Source organism: Coptis chinensis, chromosome 8 (assembly GCF_015680905.1).
Source record: "Coptis chinensis isolate HL-2020 chromosome 8, ASM1568090v1, whole genome shotgun sequence".
NCBI classification, from domain to species: Eukaryota; Viridiplantae; Streptophyta; class Magnoliopsida; order Ranunculales; family Ranunculaceae; genus Coptis; species Coptis chinensis.
In genome coordinates, this window is record NC_141463.1 from 12,676,928 (window position 1) to 12,698,540 (window position 21,613).

Here is a 21,613-nt window from a genome sequence, read left to right on the forward strand (position 1 = left end):
GTCACTTAATGGTAGGAATTATATTAGATTATACTACCATTCAACCAAAATCAATGACCAGAACTTAAGGCACAGAGCCACATTTCAGCAAAAAAGAAAGAATACAGAAAAAATGTAGTACTACAAAAACTTATGAAGTAGAAAGTGTTAAACATCCATAAGTTTGTTTGGTACGTATGAACACAAGGCAAGCCCCACCATACTTGAGGTCTTGATATTCTACTAATTTTGAAGTTTCACCTATTATAGTCAAGAATCTTCAACCAACGAGAAATTACCTGGGAATTTCAGCAATTCAAGGCGACTTGGTAATTTAAAATAGAAGGAGCATACAATGGCACATTCTATAACCACTAACAGTTACACCTTTGTTCTTATGTAGCGACCAGCCTCATTACGTACAAGATCTATCTTATTGGCATTACATTAATGTGAATTGAATCTTGAGAAATGCTATATTTTATAATTCTTTGACGTCGAACTTTCTTAAACTTTTAAATTCCTAGTATTTAATGATCATGTTCTTATTTATAAGTTCCACTTTCCTATAGAACTGCAGTGTCCAAAATTCTATCTCCTGTCGGCTCAGAAGATGGAGAAATTCATTTCGTTCATTATGGTTCTCTTCCTAGTAATAGGCATGGGATCAAATTGATCTTGTCCAAACAAAATCTTCTTCTGAATTGATCTCTAATGGGCTTAATCATGTTAACCATTCTCCTAACAGCTTATTCAATCCCACAACTTCCTAAGTGACTTGTGAACCATTATATGAAGTCTTGCCTTGTGCGAAGAATCTTTGGGGACAGCTGCTTCTTGTTGTTCTGTATTACCTGCTATACCTTGGGAACAATTATGTTGCAGTTGGAAGTGAAATAATCCTCGACCAACTTCGGACCCGGTATCGTTGGAGCCCGGAGCATTCCAGATCCTTGGCACTTCCAGGCGCCACCCTAGCCTTTGGTGAGTTGAATTCAACTTTTAAATTCAGTATCCTTGGCACTTCCGAGCCACCCTAGCCTTTGGTGAGTTCGATTTCAACTTTTAATTTTTTATCTTAGTAGTCCTATTAACCATATATTCCGTAAATATTAAGAAAAACTGATATTTGTACTTAAGATCCTCAACACATTATACATAGTGTTTAGATGAACTGCCCGGAATATTTTTTTTTACAATTGTTTCAAAGTATGAAATTGTATTTATTCTTGGAACTCCACCAACAGGGTAGCATCCCCTTGGTAACACTAGTATATTTAGTTTGTCTAGAGGTTATATTTCCAAGGAAATTGTGTTAATCATGTTGCATGCTCTAGGGTGCCAAACCTAGTTGGATGTCCAATCATGATATATAAATCTTCTGATACTATACTGGATTTGTTGCACTGATCATGACATATAGCCTTAATTATTATCCTTTTTCTATCTGGACATGGCCAATTTAGAGTGTAATTATCTACATTTGTCTGTAACAACACTCAATATTAAGGATAAATGGTCCAAGATAGTGACCTTTTTAAGAAGGCAGTAGTATGTGTTACAACCTCAGCAGTAACACCAGATTATCAAAAAGCAAGAAAAAAAAATCATTTTAAAGGACAAGGTACCTCTATATAATAAAGGTCGGGCAGTTTGATGCTAATTTATGAAGAATAATATTTAGTTGGATGTTATGGCGACTTCTGTGTTCTTTTACATGATAGCTCACTTGATCCACGGACTATGGTTTTAATTAGCTCCCAAGGTCACTTAATTTAGCCCAAGGCTTATCGTTTCCTTGGCACTTTCGGCAGTAATTTCCCTTTTCATCTGAGAGGCAGGGTCGAAATCTGAACCGGCCGTAAACGCACCATGCAGACTACTAAATAACATCGATAGACCTCATCTAATTAAGGGAATACTTCAATAATAGGCCTCAAACCCAAACCATGAGTTATCTTGTAACTTGTAAAACCGGACTCCATGACTACCATCTAGACATCAAGTATCACCATTGCAGTATCATCATGCCCAATTCCACACACACAAAAAAACTACTTAATGACACAAAAAAATATCGGGAAATCGAGTATGGAGAGAGGGAGAGAAAAAAAATAGGAACCTGTTTGCGTTTTCTTCCTTCGCTCACGTGTAACTGAAAAAGAAGATTCTTTTTTTTTGAAGAAATCATGAAAACAAGGTATAAATTAGTTAATTTCAAACTGGTATATGAGAAGAAAATCAAGAGGGGAGGAAGAAACAAACCTGCTTCGCAATAATTTTCAGCCGACTTTCTGATTTTTCCCATAATAGTTTGCCCTAAGTATAACTTATACCAAGTTCTAGCGCGAAACCAAAATTTTCGATGATCGAATTGGCGGTTTTTATTTCTAATTTTGGTTTAAGGGTAGTCGAGCAAACCAGTGGCTGTTTAATTTCTATTTAATCTAATTTTTCGATGGTTTTTCTATTCAAAAGGGAAACCAAAATATATTAACTAGAAAAAAAACGCGGTCTCTTTTATTTTTTATTTCTCGGCTAGTCTAGGACAATGCCCAAAATATCGCCCATATATCGGAGATATATCCGATATATCTCGTTTTTTTTGTACACCGATATAGAAATATTCGATATATCTCAACCGAATATTGAATTATTTTTTTCCCAATATATATCGCAATTTCCGATATAATGATATATATCAACCGATATATACGATATTTCCGATATAAAGTATTGACTTTGACCGATATATTGTGACGGTATTTCGATATAATCGGAAGATATTTTTCGATATATCAACATACAAAACAAAATTTTGACTGGTCAACAAAAAAATAGATATCTCTGATATTTTTGATATATTCGATATATATCGGTTTTTAGGTACATCGAAATATTCACCGAATTCAATATTTTGGACCTTGGTCTAGCAAACCAATCACGGGCCTATTTCATTTCTATTTAACCTAAATTTTTTTTCGATTGTTTTTCTAACTAATTAACTTAATAATTAATAGGTATATCATTAATAACACTTCTGGAAGTCACATCACAAGTGATTTCAAAAACTTGGCAAAATCACTCTTAAAGTGATGTTGAATACATAGATATTACATCACTTTATAAGTGACACGGTGAGTAACAACACTTTTAAAGTGATGTTGAATACATAGATATTACATCACTTTATAAGTGATACGACGAGTGACGTAAAAAAGTGTTACTATATCACTATCATGACATCACTTATTAAAATGATGTTGTACAACTCTACTAAATCAGTCTTTTAAATAAGTGATGTTAAAAAAAGATTGTGATAATTATTACATCACATGTTGAGAAAAGTGATGTCATAGTTTTCATATGACATCACTTCACTGAAAGTGATCTAAAATTAGTGATGTCATATGTCATATTTGTTGTAGTGTGTCATGGCAAAAGGATAAAACCTCATTATATTCCCACTAGATAATACAACGATGAATAATCTGATCTGCACAATACTTAAAAAGGTAGGGCTCATCCCAGTAGTATAGCTTAACTCTAGCCAAAAATATCTTACGTTCGCTTTTTAACCAAACATTAGGAATAATATTATAAGCTAAAAAATTCACAATGTCGGCATACCAAGGTGCAAAAAAAATAGAATAAAGGTGCTCATCAAGAAAAAAAATCGGGTATGGACTAAGAGTCACTATCACTGTCATTGGTTAGTCTAGATAAGTGATCGGCAACTACATTTTCGACCCCTCGTTTATCCTTAATTTATAAGGTAAACTCTTGCAGGAGAAGGATCCATCGGATCAATCTCTGTTTAGCATACTTCTTGGCGAGAAGGTACCTAAGAGCTGCATGGTAAGTATATACTAAGGTTTTTGAACTAACTAAATAAGGACGGAACTTATCTAAAGCATAAACCATAGCTAAAAATTCTTTTTCCGTAGTAGTATAATTTTTTTGAGCGTCATTTAAAGTCTTACTATCATAATAAATAATGGTGGACTTATCATCTAGTTTCTGGCCTAACACAACACCAACATCATAATCGCTAGCGTCACACATAAGTTTGAAAAGTTTAGACCAATCAGGAGGTTGTATAATCGGTGTAGATGTTAAAGCGGTTTTTAATGTTTCAAAAGTCTGTTTGCAGTCATAATTGAAATAAAATATGGCTTCTTTTAAAAGCAAATTAGTTAAAGGCCTAGCTAATTTTAGTGGTGTCAAATGGGTCGGGCCGGGCTGGCCCGGCCCCTTAAACAATGAAGCCCTCATGCTTTGAGGGCCGAGCCAGCCCTATCCTCATTTACCTCGATGGTCAGGTCGGGTTGGGCCAATGCTTAAATCTCGAAGCCTTTACCCGCCCCTCAACCCTCTCGAGAGGGCTTGAAGGGCCGAATACTATGTTATACATTTGATTTACAAAATAAATTTAGAAACATTAGTTAAAAATGATAAAATCGAATGCACTTCACAATTAAAACTTCAAACTACTAAAAAAACTTGTTAAAGTTGTATTAATTAATTAAGATCAGTTAAATTCATTTTATAAAATATTATAATGAAATTATAAGGTTGGCAGACTTAATAGATAAACATTATTTTAAGTGATTTTTAGCATATTAATGCTAAAATGAAATATATTGTAAAAATATTTATTAAAATATATGTAATCAATGTTGAGGGCCTAATGAGGGTCGAGCTTAAAGGAGGGCTTAAGTTTCAAAGTCTAGGCCCTTACCCTCCCCTCAAAGGCTTGAGGGCCGGGTAGGCCCAGCCCACAAATGTGTGAGGGCCTCATTTTGAGGGCTTTTTCGGCCCATGGGCCGGGTCGGGGCGGGCAGGCTAAAGGTTTGAGGCCATTTTGACACTCCTAGCTAATTTTGAAAAATTCTTGATAAAACGCCTATAGAAACCTGCATTGCCTAAAAAGGCTCTAATGTCATGGATAGTCCGTGGTATAGGTAGAGACGTTATTTTATCTAATTTGGCCTTATCTACTTCTATGCGATTATTAGATACAATATGACCTAGAACTATTTCTCTTTTAACCATAAAATGACATTTCTCCCAGTTTAAAACCAGATTCTTTTCCTCACACTGTGTCAACACCTTGGAAAGGTTAGACAGGAAGTCACTGAAAGAGTTTCCATAGATAGAAAAATCATTTATGAAAACTTTCATAAAGTGCTCCACCATGTCACTAAAGATATGAAGCATACACCGCTGGAAGGTACTAGGAGCATTACAAGGCCGAAAGGCACTCGTTTATAGGCATATGTTCCAAAAGGACATGTGAAGGTAGTCTTGTCTTGGTCGTCAGGATCGATAATGATCTGAAAATAGCCATAGTAGCCATCTAAAAAACAGTAATAAGCATGACCAGCTAAACGTTCGAGCATCTGATCTATAAAAGGTAAAGGAAAGTGATCCTTTCATGTTATTGCATTTAAGCATCTGTAGTCAATATAGATCCTCCATTTCATAGGAACTCATGTGAAAACATATTCACCATCAGCATTACATACAATGGTAACACCCGATTTCTTAAAAACTACATGAATGGGGCTTACCCATTCGCTATCGGAGATGAGATATATGATACCCGCATCGAGTAACTGTAAAACTTCTTCCCTAACCACTTTTTTTATTGCAGGGTTCAAGCGACGTTGAGGTTCATGTGAAGTCTTCGCATTATCCTCCAAATGTATGCGATGCGTGCATACACTAGGGTCAATCCTCTTAATGTCGTCTAAGGACCAACCGATCGCAGAACGATATTCCCTAATCACCCTAATCACCCACGAATTTTGACCGTAGCAAGTAGATTTATCCTAGTTTTGTCTCTTTAATTCTTTTAGCCACAGTTTAATTGTTTACTTAGGCTGTGGGTGTAGCCACGAGAGAAACCGTGGGGTACGTTATTTTTAACTTTGACAGTTGTTCCACCCATTTTGACCGTGGGGGGTAGGGCTCTAAATCTCTAATATTGTGTGGGCAGACCCAAACACTAAAACACTCGGAAGAAAAAACTACTGGACAGTTCTGTTCTCTCCTTCACACACTTCGCTTCGTCCCCCACCACTCTAGGGTTTCCAGTCCCATCAAATTGGGATTCCATTAGTTTAATTGAGTTGGATTTAACAGCTAATAGATTATCAACATTTCTTTGCGTCAAAATCTGTTTGATGATGCTGGTATTAAGCCAATTTCTCGGTGGAATGAGTTATATGGAATTCAAGTATGAGGTTTTTATCTGTTATTTTCATGATTATGTAGTAAGTTTATTAGAACTTAACATTTTATTAGTAATTTCAAGCACCGATTTTTTTTCTAGGGTTTAATTTTAAAATTGGAAGAACAAAAAATTTCAATTTTTCTGCTTCATTTTTTTTCTTTTAATCAAACATTAGATGAAGTGGTTAGAGTAATTTTCGTTTTTCTTAACAGTCGTTATTTTAATTAATTTGTTCTAGTACCAGTTTGGTTTTGGTTTTCAATTTTTTTTTTCTGTGGCACCCTTTCAATCGTCTAAATTGCATCAGCAAGGGCTCATACCAGAAAGTCAAAGCAGAAATCTTCCTTTACTCTCCTTTCAGGTAATATTTTATACATTTTCTGTTATATATAATGATTTAAGTTAATAGGTATCTTTTAAATTCTTGTTTCATTCAGCAATAATTGGTTTCCCATTATATTGGAGTAGTGAGTTGATCTGTGATTGTACATGTACAGGGATGCTTAAGACTATATTAGTGATTTTGTTGGTGGGATTTGAGGCATGGACTTATCAGGCCATTCAACCACCACCACCTAAAGTTTGTGGTACCCCTGGTGGTCCACCTATTATTACCCCTACAATACAGCTCAAGGATGGAAGGCATTTAGCATACAAGGAGTATGGTGTATCGAAAGATGAGGCCAAATATAAGATTATGTTTGTTCATGGATTTTATTCTTGCCGTCATGATGTACCGTTCTTGTCCAAGGTAATTCATTGAATGCAGTTATTATTTTGGGTGCATGTATGTTTCTTTGATACTTGAATTGATTGATTGGATGTGAGTACTTGTAGGAATTTGCGGAAGAGCTACATATTTATTTGGTGTCTTTCGATAGAGTTGGTTATGGAGAGAGTGATCCTAATCCGAAGCGGACAGTGAAGAGCACTGCTTTGGATATAGAAGAACTTGCTGATCAGTTTGATTTGGGTTCTAAGTTCTATGTGGTGGGATATTCTATGGGAGGACAAGCGGCTTGGGCCTGCCTAAAATACATCCCTCACTGGTATGTTGTACCCAAGCTCTTCCATTCTTAATTCTTAATAATTCTAACAAGCAGCTTCAGCGTATGATTTGTAAAAGTCAATTTCCACAGAGTTACTGAACACAATGAAAATGTGAAATCATAGGTGTTTCCTATCTATGTCACTTCTCTCCAAAACTATTCTTATTTGGATTGAAGCCCTCAGTATGAAAAACCAAACTATTCAGCCATCGTAGTTCAACGCAACTGCGACCGGCCCTCAGTACGACAACGAAGGTATGGGTTTCTCATTTTTACCTTTACAACTCTTGTTTAGTTTTTCAATAATCATTTTGATATGTTGGACTTGTGGGTTAGGGTCTGAGGGACGTGCAGAGAAAATAAATTTTTTGTTGGGTTTAGTTTTGTTTTTTAAGTGATTTGGATTGAAGCCCATGAATCATTGTGTTTTAATTGTTTAATGCTTTGATTTAATTGAGAGTTTATGGTAATTTGATGGTTCAAAGGTATTAACTTTACTATTTTTATGGATTGGGGTTGATGAATATTGGGTTAATTGTATGTAATTTGGATTCAATTGAGGATTTGTATTGTTTTTATGTTGTGGGCTTGTTCACATGTAAATTGTCAATAACTTTGAGTCAACTGAAAGTTTCTGTGATTTTTCTTGTCTAGAGTTATTAGTTTCATTATTTTTGTATTGATTGTGTGGCTTATAATGGCTTTGGTATCAACGTTGGTGGAATTTGGGAAGTATTGGAACTGTTGATTCACTTATAGGAGGTTAAAGCTTTTTGCTCAACTGGTCGAAGCCCCACTTATAGGGTCTTTGATTCTATCCCACATGAAAAAGTAGAATAGACTTACTGAGGTTTGGCTTTCGACATTCTGAACATTTGTTTGCTGGAACTGGTTGTATATATATTCTAGTTGAAGGAGCAGGTGGGAGTATTATTCTTCATCGTTCAATCTAATTACAATAAATGAAATTAATGTCGAATTGTTTATGGAAGATTAGATGCTTGCCTTTGTTGCTTACTGCTAACGAAAGAGCAATGGAAGTTCCAGTGAACTTGGAAGCTAGGAGACGTATTTCATTTTTTGCGACATGTCTTTTTATGGATATTCCATTTGCTCCAAAAGTTCGGAATATGCTGTCTTTCAGGTTTGATTCCTTAAGTTTACCTACATATTTCGTCATCCCTTAAATTTCTTTATGTTCACTATTTCTAGTCTCTTTTTAGTTTTTAGTATATCCTCGCACGTAAAAATTTCATATCAGATGATGATTATTGATAGTCTAGTGCTGGGGATATATAGTTTTTCTATGAGTTCATATTCTCTTTGAATTCAGTGTTTTGACTCCGCATTTGTATACTACTACAAATTCAACTATACCAAACTATACTACTACAAATTCAAGGCTTCTTTACAATTAGAAGGCTTCTTGCAGTAGTCCTATTCAAAACTTGTTAAAGAGCTCTCCCCATATAGAAACTATTGCCTTGGAAGTAAATCAGGTTTTAAAAAAAGCGGTGTCATTCCTTTTATTAATAGTTATTTATCTTCTTCATGTGGCCAGTAGTGTGTTTACGTAAAATTCTATCATATATCATATTTATCGGTATATACACCAAGTGAGTATGCACCATAGGCATCTAGGTGAGTAGCCGCTTAGACTTTGGTCCGTATCTTGGTGAGTAGTAGTTGAACTCAGAAGAGCCTTAAATCCTTATCATCTTAAAGCAGGTGAGCTAGAGACCTAACGTATAATTGCAAATGTGCTGGACCAAGAACAAAATAAGAGAGCTTCTCTTAAACCTCACTATCTTACGCCTTCAACAAATGCTAATTGTCTCTCTTTATTTATTTAGTCAAAACAAAAACTCGTCTCTTACTTAGTAGAGCCAATCAGTTGGAAGCTTGTGGGAAATCTTTTGAAGAATTTCAATGGGTTAATTATTGATGAGGTTATGTTTGAAGTGTTGATTGGGCAGAAATTTCCAGCAATATTCTTGAAATATCTATCATCAATTGGTGAATAGGTAAGAACTCTCGACTTTAGTTCTCTGTGTCATTGAAAACCCAATATACACTTAGTTCGTTATACTCTCTTGACTTTAGTTCTCTTTGTAAATTGATTAAGATGTGGAAGTTTCAATGGTAGACTAGCTGCTTGATCCTTTCTTTTATTTTCTTTTCAAGTTGAGTTTGAACGAGTTGGATGGATTATCAAATTTGATCACGTCTTGTCTTTCTTTTTTCAGATACGCTTAGTTTTGGCTTCTGATCCATTCTTGTAGGGTATGTTGATGTGGGGAAGTAATTTAAGCTTTAGACGCGTTAGTGAATTATTGGAAGGTTTGTTCTTCATAATATTGACCACTCACCAATGATTCCCACAATGGTTTATCTGGATAACTTTTCCTCTGAATGGTTTGTCTTTCTTCTTCATCAGCCAATTTGTATAAAGTGTCGTTGATGATAGGACCTAATGAGAGAGTATATTGTTTAGAATTAGGCAATTTAAGGGTGTTTGATTTTTTGAAATAATTCCAATGGGAAACCTTTAGTTTTGTAGAAAATTTTGGATCAACCTTTTGATTTTGTGGAAACATTTCACAACTCTACAATTTTAATTGTGTGGAAAGGTTTTGTCAATTAGTGGAGAGGAAGAGTTTGCATGGGTGAGATTAGAGTGATTAAATTTGTTTAGTTCTTTGTTTGCTTCTTATTGTTTGAGTTATGATGCACCATATGATTTGCTTCAAACCTTCCTAATACAAGGTTGGAAATGGCGAAGCACTTTGCCGGAAGGTGTAACCCCCATATATATATATTTGTTTCTTTCTTTGATTTTCATGGTTTGTGCTTGTATAAAAATTTATACGTAGTGTTTACCATTAACTTGCATGCATAGATGTATCGAAAGAAGAGAGGCCACGTACCAGCAGGACATGGACGTATTGGAAAGCACCATAAGCATCCAGGAGGACGTGGTAACGCAGGAGGAATGCTCCACCACCGTATCTTATTCGACAAATACCATCTTGGTTATTTCGGTAAAGTTGGTATGAGGTATTTCCATAAACTCCATAACAAGTTTTACTGTCCTATTGTTAATATTGACAAACTCTGGTCATTGGTTCCACAAGAAGCTAAAGAAAAAGCTACCAAGGATAATGCGCACCTGTTTTGGATGTTACTCAAATGGGGTATTTTAAAGTTCTTGGTAAAGGTATGTTGCCTGTGAATCAGCCTATTGTTGTTAAGGCTAAATTGATTTCCAAGACAACTGAGAAGAAGATTAAGGAGGCTGGTGGTGCTGTTGTTCTTACTGCCTAGGAGGTGCCTGATGTTTTGGAAATTTGGTTTAAAGACTTTTTTTATGTTCTATTGTGTAGGTAAAATGTTTATTTTGAATATGGTAATTTAAGTTATGTTTAAGATATGGTTATATGCTCCATTTTTAATTGCTGGATAAAAAAAAAACTTGTGTGCATGGATGAGTAACTTTTATATACCTGAGACATGCTTGTTTTCGGGATCTTGGTTAATTCGATCCATAGCTTTTTTTTATAGATCTTTCGGGATAATTAATGAGGTATAGGATGGTTATGTGATTAGTGGTTATTTGTAAGTGTAAAACCTTTGTTAGAGCATTTGCAATGCAGGGGGTTTCAAGGGGTTTGTGACTATAGTCACTAGCTTTGGCCAAAAACTGCTCTGCAATGCAGAGGTGATTATCTAGTGAATATTTTGCCCAGTTGATTTCAAGGTGAAACTCATCATTGAGATAGTGGCTGACTTGTTAACTTCGGACGGGATGTGGGATTCCGTCTGGATTACAAAACTCACCAGACAAAATCCATCACCCCGTCTCGCTATATTTCTTTTTTTCCAGACGGAATCAAACATCCCGTCCGGAGTCCTAATGGCTAGTTTACCAACGGTTAGAAAGTCAGAACGGTCAAAATAAAAAACTTTGGTATATATACAACATTTCTTTTATTTCAATTCACACTTCTAACAATCATATATCATATTTCTTTTTCATTAAAATTAGTTCTTCAAAAAAACAAAATATCAAATGGCATCAACTCAAGCGTTTTAAGCAAGTGGTAGCACTCAAGCAAAAGGAAAAACTCATTTTAGCATGTCCGAAGATCAAATTCTATGTCTTGTTTGGATAAAAATTAGTGAAGACTCCATTATTGGTGCTTTCCAAAATGCAAAAGGATTTTGAAATTGTGTAACAAACGAGTTTAATCAAGCACGTGGGTCGGATAGATCTTCCGATTAAATTAGTGGTAGATGGAAATATATTTCAAAAATGATAAACAACTTCGTGGCAATTGTGAATGCGCTGGAGGCTCGACATGCAAGTGGTACAACAATACAAAGCCGGGTGATTACAACGTTGTCAATTTGGAATTTATTGATTATCTTAGTCTTAGTCTAATTATCTTAGTGTATTTATTATTTCCATTTTAGTTTTAGTCTAATTATTATTTTAGTTTAATTATTTAAGTGATTATTTTAGTCTAATTATTTCTATTTTATTTTTTAGTTGTCCGAGACAAGAATGACATACCAATTACAAGAAAAAACGGCTTTTTCACTTGATCATTGTTACGTTATACTAAAGGATAATCCAAAGTGGAGTAACGTTTTTGAGGCAAGGTCAAGCCGCCCCACAAAGGGAAACGGTCGCAAAAATGATGGTGAAGATTCAACTTCTAATTCACCAAGTGTTGGTGGAGTTTAATTGGAGGGTTCTCAAGAAATAGAGCGTCCTCAAGAAATGGAGCGTCCTCTTGGATCGAAGAAAGCCAAGTCCAAGAGGAACCAAGAAAAATCAGTTGGTATGTTGGAGGGTTACTTTACACGTTTAGAGGATACATTTTCACAGGATGCAAATGAAACACAAAAATGCTTAGAACTTAGGGAAAGGAAACTTGCATATGGTCAAAGAATTGTGATGGTAAGAGAAGAAAAAAATCGGATTCAAATGGAAAAAAATCGGCTTCTAAAGATGTAATATGAAGCTAAGATTTTAGCAACCGATACAAGTGTCCTCCATCCTGATACAGTTTTTTTAATCGAGCAACAACAAGTTGAAATACGTGCTGAATGGGCAAGGGTTAGAGGTGGTTCTAGCTCTAACTAAGCGTATGTAATATCTAATATTTTATTTTAATTAAAGCACTATGTATTTTAATTAATGCACTATGTATTTTTATTTCACTGTCTTTTTAATTAATGCACTATGTATTTTTATTTCATTATATTTTTAATTAATGAACTATGTATTTTTATCTCACTGTTTTTTTTAATTAATGCACTATGTATGTTCTTTCCAATATAATTATTTTCATAGAAATACAATTAAAAACAGTGAGATAAAAATACAACTCATTAAACACATAAGAACTTATTGGAATTACATAGGAAATACATTAGGAAATACATAGGAAATACGTTGGAACTTAATAGTTCACGTTAGGAAATACATAGGAAATACTTTGGAACTTTATAGTTCGCGTTAGGAAATACATAGGAAATACACTTTTATTTCCATTTTAATTTTCGCCTCTTTCTCCCTCTTCTGGATCCGACCAATTTGGATCATAAATTGGTACCGGATCTGCTGTTTCTTCAATGCCAGTTCAATTAAAAACATGCTCAACTAAGTCCTTCTGAAGATTAGTATGTGTAACTTCATTTCTGATCTTATTTCTTGCTTCAATCATCTGATAGACAAAATGAAAACCATCATCTTCCTGAAAGAGATAAGGTATTGTTTCTTTCCTCTGACCTTTCCAATTCTAAACTCCACTTTCATGTTCATTCTCAACAATCATATTATGCATTATAATGCATGCCTTCATTATGTCTCCAAGAACAACAACACTATGACAACGCGCAAAAGTTTTAACAATATGGCATCGTGCCTGCAAAACTCCAAACGTCCTTTCAACATCATTTCTTGCAGCTTCTTGACGTTGAGTAAAGATCTTTTCATGCTTATTTCTTGGATAGTGAATGGCTTGAACAAATGTGCCCCATTTTGGGTAAATACCATCAGCAAGATAATATCCCATATCGTAGTCATTACCATTCACATTAAATGCAACAGCAGGAGCCTCACCTTGCTATAATGATTCAAAAACATGAGAACGATGAAGCATATTAATATCATTATGCGAACCTGGTAATCCGAAGAAGCAATGCTAGATCCAACAATGTTTGTCTGCAACGACTTCAAGTACCAAAGTTGGTTCCTTCTTGTACCCTACATGTGTTCCAGCCCATCCACTTGGACAATTCTTCCACACCCAGTGCATACAGTCGATTGATCCAAGCATTCCTGGAAAACCCCTTGCCGCATTTTTAGCTAATATCCTGGCAGTGTTTGCCTCAGTTGGTCGTCTCAAGTACTCTTCCTCAAACGCCGTGATTATTGCCTTACACCAACGCTTTATAGATACATTTGCTGTGGAATCTCCAATTTGTAAATACTCATCCGTTGAATCAGAAGAACAACCAGTTGCTAATTATGCAACTGCAGCTAGTCCCTTTTGTAACCCAGGAATTGCTTGTCGACCCAATCCATCCACCTTGTCTTTAAAGTAATCGTCGAATGATGCAACAGTTTTCAACATATACATAAAAAGCTCTATTGTCATCCTGTACCTTCGTCTGAACTTATGAGGAGGCCACCTACACGGTGTTGTGAAGTAATCCCTCATTATCTTTTGTTTACTGAAATCACCACCATCTCTAAACGTGTACTCTCGCCGCTTCATCGGATCCACGGCGTTTGTGCAGTATCCACATCTTCAAGTTCAATGGTCGCTTGAGTCATTAATGCCCCAATAGATAATAAGCGCAACCTCCTCCTCCTCCTTAGCCTCATCATATCATTATGCTCATCTCTTACTCTTTCCATGTAGTCAGTCTTGATTGGAAGTACTGGAAAACGACACGGTAAAACCGAGGAAGATGAACTATTACTACTAGATCCTCCCCATAACCTTTGGTTAAATGCAATTCTTTCTTCTCTTGACATTTTTTCTATTTTTAGCTTGGTTGTGGGGAAGAAGATGGCTGTTTGTTTGTTTGATCTAAAAGAAAGAAGAGTAAAACGAAATATGAAAGGTAAGGTCACATGTGATAAGGTCACATGTGATAGTTCGATTTTGGTCCACTCTCCAATTGACAACACATTTTATCAGATTTTTTTTTTTCACTCTCCAAGTGACAACACATTGTATCCAAATGTCTATCCAAATGTATCCTCAATAATTCCAATTTATGGCCCACCATTCACAAATCCAATGTATGGAATAGTAAAAGGCGCAGTGGGAAGGAACCATGAACCGTCTCGGTCTAAAACTACCAGACGGGATGTTACATTCTGTCTCGGTCTACACTATACACTATTCCTGTCAGAACCTGTTAGGACCAAACCACCTACAAAAATGAGTGATATTCCATCAAAATTTTCTGTTTCAACCAAGACATAGGAAATTAGTTAAATGCGAGGTCTAGCCTAACCTACGAACTTTTGGAATGAGTGAAATGAGTGAAACAAGTGGAATGAGTTAAACGAATGTGAAATTTTTGGAAACATACGAACTTATAATTTTCTAAAATTTTTTTGCCATAACCTCATTTGTTTTATTGACATATTCATATCCAAAACCTGCTAATATACTTTGAAAATAATAAATAAGATAAACAACAATCATAAACAACACCCAAGTCTAACACAGAAACTCGGTAAAACAACTAACTTATAATTTCTGAAATTTTTTGGACATAACCTCCTTTGTTTAATGACATATTCATATCCAAAACTTATCAAAAAAACAACCTACTAAATCAATAGTCGTTACAAACAACAATCCCAAACGCCATAAGACAAGTAATGGCGCACAGTTATTACAAACTACAAAAAAAATCTACTAAAACCTCCTCCCCCTACGAGAAGGCTCGGTCGAAGAGCTCTCCCCCCTACGTCGTTGTCGTCTCTCTGGTTGAGGTTGAGCTTGAGGTGTGGCATTGCAGCATTCTCCAACTCTTGCACACGTCTCTGAAACTGCAAAGTTCGATTCCGCTCTTCTTGTAAGCACTCAAAACTGCGACGAGAGGACTCCATGAAGGACGCACGCATGGCATAACTGAGAGAGCTATAGTTAAGGAGCTCCGACCTTACTTGATCCTTTTTAACAAAACTAATGCATTTTAGGGGTTATAGTGAATAATAATAATAATAAATCATGAATAAATTCAAATCATACTAACCTCGACTAACTGCTCAAACTGTACTAACAAATCTGCTACCATTGCGGCATCTACTGGTGGAATAGGTATGCTCATATCTTGCCCCTGAGAAGTAATCATGCTCCAGTGCCAAAGGTCATCCTCATCAAATGTCTGTGGAGTTCTTTGCAGCATGTGAATATCATGAAACACCCTGGGCTGTGATTGTAGCAACTCCACTCCTTTTGGGAAATGAATGTCGGGCCTCAATGCTTCAGAAGTAACCCTTTCAAAATTGGTGCCCCGGTATAACGCACCTAGCAAGAGACCTCGACCAACCATCTTCCAATACAAGTCATAGTCTCCCGTAAAAATGAAAGCCGATGCGTCTGGCCAATCATTTGGGTTTACCCTATAGTGTGAAAGAGCAGCAGGAAGAATATCAGAGGCTGTCATATCTATGGGTGGTGGGTAAGGTATAACAATCTATCTAGATACTTGCCGCCAATATCTGTCCCCAAGGTACCATGCAGTTACTGACCCTATAAGTATCATTCGCCGCTGAGAAAGAAATCTTGCTTTATGACACATATAGGATAGTCTACGGTACTCAGTGTTCTCGGAAACATCTGGAATATCCCCATAAGGGGTCTGAAATATGAAGGACTCAGCCTAGGGTTGCCACTCAATGCGGGTAGCTCCTAAAAGCTCAATATGCTGACGAGTGTTGTGAATATTATGCGATAGATCCCCATACCCCCTCTGCCTACGATGAAGCCCCCATGCTTGAATACGTGGAATCAGGTCATGAGTCTCATCCTCTTCAACACAGGATGCATCACACGTAAATGTTCATACCACCAATACTAAATCAATAGAATAAATACTAAATATATATAGAATAAATAAACAATAGAATAAATACAATATATATATATATATATATATATATATATATATAAACAGGTCAACATTAACAATTAGATAAATAAATGAAATGAAATGAAGCCCCCATGCTTGAATACGTGGAATCAGGTCATGAGTCTCATCCTCTTCAACACAGGATGCATCACACGTAAATGTTCATACCACCAATACTAAATCAATAGAATAAATACAATATATATATATATAAATATATAAACAGGTCAACATTAACAATTAGATAAATAAATGAAATGAAACAATAACTTAATAAATAAGACTTACCGGTATAATCCAAACAAAGCCGCACAAATTGCCTTTAGCGACTTTCGTCTCAACTGCGAGGTCTAGCTAGCGGTAAAGGTATGCCAAGATGGATTGACCCCAGTCATAATCCCACATCCTCTCTACGTCTGAGACAGCGGCCATCCACCCAATACGTAAATAACTATCAGCATATCCAAATAATACCGCGCCAACAAAGTAGAAGAGGAAGGCACGTACATACTCGTGGATCGACTCCTCACCAATATGATAGTTTTTCGGCTTCTCCTTGAGTCTATTCAAATATCTCGAAGTAAACCAACTCATATTTATAGCTCCTCCCTTAAACTGCTCTGCCGGTAATCTCAAAAACCCGTCTTCCTCATCATCTTCATCCAAATCAAAACCTTCAAAGAAACTCATCGCCATAGCAAAAACCTCTAAATTTTCATCAAAAGGAACGACATCTCCATAACCAATTGGGATACCCATGAGCATTATGAAATCAAGAGGGGTAATCCCAAGCTCACCCCATGGGAAATGGAATGTGTGGGTAGTTTGCCACCACCGCTCAACTATCCCAAACAACAACGCTTGATCATTTTGTCCCAAATTAGAATTCAAAAAATTCCCAAATGGTGTGGCAGCTATAATATTGGTAACCATGATAAAATTAGGATCCATTTTTGACTTCATACAACGCCACCATGACACAACATTTGAAAGTGCACAATGCACTTTCCATAGGTGTACTTCCTACATTCAACCAACACGTAATACGATATAATTACAGCTAAATTTTTTTTAAAACAATGCGACAAATTCAAACTAATTACACAACAACAAACTTGATATAAACTAACATAAATAATAATAATTAACATAAAAAAAAAATCTAAAACTTACTTGAGACTCCGCCACTCGATTGGCTACGTGTCGGACCGATGTTGACGCTAATGGTGGGTGTTCCTCGATTTCACAACGCGGTGGAAAATTGAACCCAAGTTCAATTTCGTCCTCCACACCCACATTTTGCGTTCGCGATGACGAACCTTTTTGCCCCTTTTTTTTGGAAATTTTAAAACTTCCAAACCATCTACTACGCTCTTCGTGTGGTGAGGTTGGTGGGGATGCATTGGGGGGTGGAGAAGTCATTAGGAATGGAAGTTTGTGATAAAAGGTTGTTAATGGAGGCTAGAAAATCGCAATGGAGGCTAGGAAGAAAGTGAAAATGGAGCCTGTTCGCGTCTGTTCATATTAAGTAACCAGACGGGATGTTACATTCCGTCTCAATCAAAAACCTCTAGACGGAATCTAACATCCCGTTCGAGATATTTTCTTCACCTTTGCATTGTACAACACAACTTCACCTTGGTTTTTACCAATTTGGTGAAAATGGGGTGAATAAGTGTTGAGGTGGCGGTGATAAGGGGGGGGGGGGGGGGTGGAAAATAGTCACCTGCATTGCAAATGCTCTTAGGTGATCGGTGGTTATTTGTGGATTGCAGGTGAAAAGATCTAATAATTGAAATATCAATTATTATTATTATTTTTTAAAAAATGACTCTGCCACGGTTTATAGCCATCACAAAAATAGCAGATCCCACGGACCAAAACCGTAGGAACAACTGATCATTTCCCACGGACCAAAACCGTAGGGAAAAGTGACCTTTTGCTAAGGATTATCCAACAGTTTATGTCATGGCCATACCGATGGCAATAGCTGATGCAAAGACCGTCGCTATTGGTAGGTTTTCCCCACGGTCATGACTATGGGTAGACCATTTTCGACGCACAAAAAGCCCACGGTCCTGCGACGGTCCAAAACCATGGGAAAAGGTTTTGGACTGTGGGATAAAACCTGTTTTCTTGTAGTGAAAATGGATATATTTCAACTCAGCAAGAAGAGGTTTAAGCACAAGGGTGGGAGGAATGGGTAGAAAGGCTTCCGGAGGGTCTTCGTCTAGAGTAGTAAAGACTTGTTTAGGTAAGAGGCCTTCAAACTCTGAAGATGGAGCTACAGAAGGATCTAAGATAGGAGTAAACTCGAAAAGGGCGTTGACTTCCTCTACGTAGGAGTCATCGTCGAAGTTGGAACTTCCAAAGGAAAGGAATTGGTGCATCTGATTATCTGGAAATATGTTGTTAAAATAATCTTGAGCTAAGCTCATAATCATGCTAACTTCTCCATCGATAGTCGTATCGGGTAACTATTGCATCATTTTGAAAACATTCACCTCAACAGAAAGGTGTCCAAAGGACATGGACATCGAATCATCGCGACAGTTTGTAAGTGTGTTGGCAGTTTCCAAGAAGGGTCACCCTAAGATGATAGGAACAGAGTCGTTAGCAATTTCTGTGTCAAGAATAATGAAGTCGGCTGGGTAGTAAAAATTTTGAACTTTAACAAGCATGTTTTCAACAACACCTTTAGGATGCTTAATAGAACGGTCATCTAATTTCAACGTTATTTTAATTGGTTACATATCTTGTAGATCTATTTGTTTATATAGATAATAAGGGAGTAAGTTAACACTCGCCCCTAGGTATAATAGAGTAGTTGTCGTGTGTATCCCCTAAGGTGCATTGTACAGTAGGATGACCAGGGTCCTTGTACTTAACGATTCCATTATGTTCAGATATAGTTGGAAAACTGTTCAGTTAAAAGGGCGTCTTTTGGAATGTTTGTGTTCCACCTAGTAGTGCACAACTCTTTTAGAAACTTAGCATGCTGTGGTAATTTTTTAATAGCTTCAAAAAAAGATAGGCTTATCGTTAGATTTTTAACAACTTCTCTAATCTCATCAAAATTTATATCCTTTTTTAACATGGCTAGTCTCTGGGGAAATGGTGATTTTTCTCTATATTTAGCATATGGGTCAATAGGATTTTTATCCTTTGCCACTTTCCTCTTGGATTGTGGTTTAACTGGTACCTTTACAGGGGTAGGATCTTAAGTTTCAATTTCGATATCTAGTAAATTTTCATTTGCAATGACCACTGGTGGTGTATCAATGGGCATAGTTACGGCGTTATCAACCACTTTGCCAGATTGGAGAGTGGTGATGGCATTTAACTCACTTACGTTTAAATTTTCGTTACTAGTATTACCGGTTACTTTATAGGCTGTGTTTGACATTTTAGGATTAGGTATAGCTTGACTTGGAAACACACCTTTTGGTTGGGCTTTATCTTGGGTTAACTGTTGTATGGATTGTAGAATATGTTGTTGAGCTTGCATGTAGGCATCGAAACGATCCGGTTGTGAAGGTGCAGTGGCCACAGGTGGTGTGACAGGAACTATCTCACGTTGATTATTAATGGGTGGGTTGTGAAAGTTGTTATTAACCGGGACAATACCTCTATTATTATTATAATTATTATAATTACCTGGTTCTTGTATTTGCCTTGGTGGTGCTGGGTTGTAGTTGTTTGCTGGCCTAACATTTTGATTATTAAATCCCGGAAGTGTAACTGGTTGATTATTATGCCAACTGAAGTTGGGGTTTTGTCTCCAAGGTGTGTTAGGGAAGCTATTTAAGGAGCAAATATTGTCCGGATGTGCGGGTAGTTGTTTATAGATGAGAGGACAATAGGAGTCGGTATGCTCAAGACTAAAACAAAAATTACATGGAAGAAAGTTGATGTTCATGACAGGAGTAGGCTTATGTTGAACAGAAATGACTTCTACTTTTTTTGTGAGGGATTCGATTAGAGTTCTAATCTCGGGATCAGGTTTAACCTTAAACATACTTGCAGTCAAGGCTGCAGAAGAAGTAGTGGAGAGGGGGATATCCTTTCCCCCCTCTCCCCCCCAAGTTATTATTACGCTTGGATTGATCTTCTAAAAACCTATAAGCCTTTAAGGCTCCTTTACTAAGGAAACTACCCCCATTCATTATATCAAGAGGCTCCTTATGATGATGAGAAAACCCCTTAAAAAAGGCACGAACAAGCATGTCTTTTGCAAGGTTATGATGTGGACACTCCATAAGAAGATCAGTGTACCGGTTCCAGGCATCTGAAAAGGCTTCATGAGGGTTCTGGCGGAAGAAATGAATCTTTTGAATAATTTCATCTGTCTTCCGTGGTGGGTAAAACAATTGAACAAGTTTGGACCATGAGTCCACGAAATTAGGTGTTTGGGCAGTTAACCAAGACACCGCCTTATTGACTAGGGTGAAAGGAAACACCCTCAGTTTAAATTGTTTAGAACCTACGTTAGGATGATGGAATGTAGTGAGAACTTGTTCTATCCTACGTATATGTTGATAAGGCTTTTTGTTGTCTAAACCATGAAAAATGGGTAACAAATTAAAAATATTCGGGGGAATTCAAAAATCCCCCACTGGGTCTGCAAGAACGATGCATAACTTAGGGCCATCATTTAGGGCTTTGTAAAAACCAGAGAGAGGAGTCTCTGCTTTTTCAGCCATTGATACAGGTGCAGTGTGTGATATTCTAGATAAGCGTGTGCATTGACATTTACGATAGATAACGTTAGATGGTTTTCTTGTACCAGACCTTAATCTCATGCAAGGCTAAGTCCAATATGAAAGAAACACGAACACTAATCAAACAAAAACTTGATATACTAGAATTAAACTCCTTTGACAGAAGAGACGAGGAGTGAAAGAAGGAAAACCTAAACGCCTCCATGCTACGCTTTTGAATAGCATCTTTAATACGAACCAGCTCAGTGTCTTGTAGAACCTTGGAACACTGAATCAACAATTATTTCCAATTAAAAGATGACCTATAATTAACCTGTGTAAATCGGGCATTCTTCAGAGGGGCGTGGGTGCGCTCAATTATAAAATAACAAGGGCTCGTGCGCTTTGTTAACTTTTTTTTTAACAGACTTCTCGCGATTTCTTAATGGGCTGGGCCTTGAAACTGGAATGAAAACACA

General features: G+C 36.6%; 1 protein-coding gene and 1 pseudogene across 6 annotated transcripts; both read left to right on the plus strand.

Moving 5' to 3' along the window:
- Positions 1-5,978: 5,978 nt before the first annotated feature.
- LOC147480024 (uncharacterized) lies at positions 5,979-10,790 on the plus strand. Of its 5 annotated transcripts, none has more exons than XR_015204472.1 (5): positions 5,979-6,578; positions 6,715-6,968; positions 7,055-7,266; positions 7,391-9,290; positions 9,513-10,790. XR_015204472.1 is itself a non-coding variant. In XM_086577256.1 (5 exons), exons 2-4 carry the CDS (start codon positions 6,717-6,719, stop codon positions 7,479-7,481), a joined length of 555 nt encoding a protein of 184 aa, XP_086433382.1. In that variant the 5' UTR covers positions 5,979-6,578; positions 6,715-6,716; the 3' UTR covers positions 7,482-7,521; positions 8,259-10,790. The 5 variants fall into 5 exon arrangements, 4 of the variants coding, with proteins under 4 accessions (XP_086433382.1, XP_086433383.1, XP_086433385.1 ...); XM_086577256.1 differs by having other exon boundaries at positions 7,391-7,521; positions 8,259-10,790; XM_086577257.1 differs by having other exon boundaries at positions 7,391-7,521; positions 8,264-10,790.
- LOC147480025 (large ribosomal subunit protein uL15x-like) lies at positions 8,270-10,790 on the plus strand (annotated as a pseudogene). The gene is made up of 2 exons (XR_015204473.1): positions 8,270-8,410; positions 10,166-10,790. The product of XR_015204473.1 is annotated as a large ribosomal subunit protein uL15x-like (transcript).
- Positions 10,791-21,613: the final 10,823 nt, after the last annotated feature.

Coding starts and splice junctions, on each gene's coding strand:
- LOC147480024 (XM_086577255.1), top strand. CDS start 6,717: ATGCTTAAGACTATATTAGTGATTTTGTTGGTGGGATTTGAGGCATGG. Junction 6,969..7,054: donor ATGTACCGTTCTTGTCCAAG/GTAATTCATTGA, acceptor GAGTACTTGTAG/GAATTTGCGGAAGAGCTACA. Junction 7,267..7,390: donor CTAAAATACATCCCTCACTG/GTATGTTGTACC, acceptor GTGAAATCATAG/GTGTTTCCTATCTATGTCAC.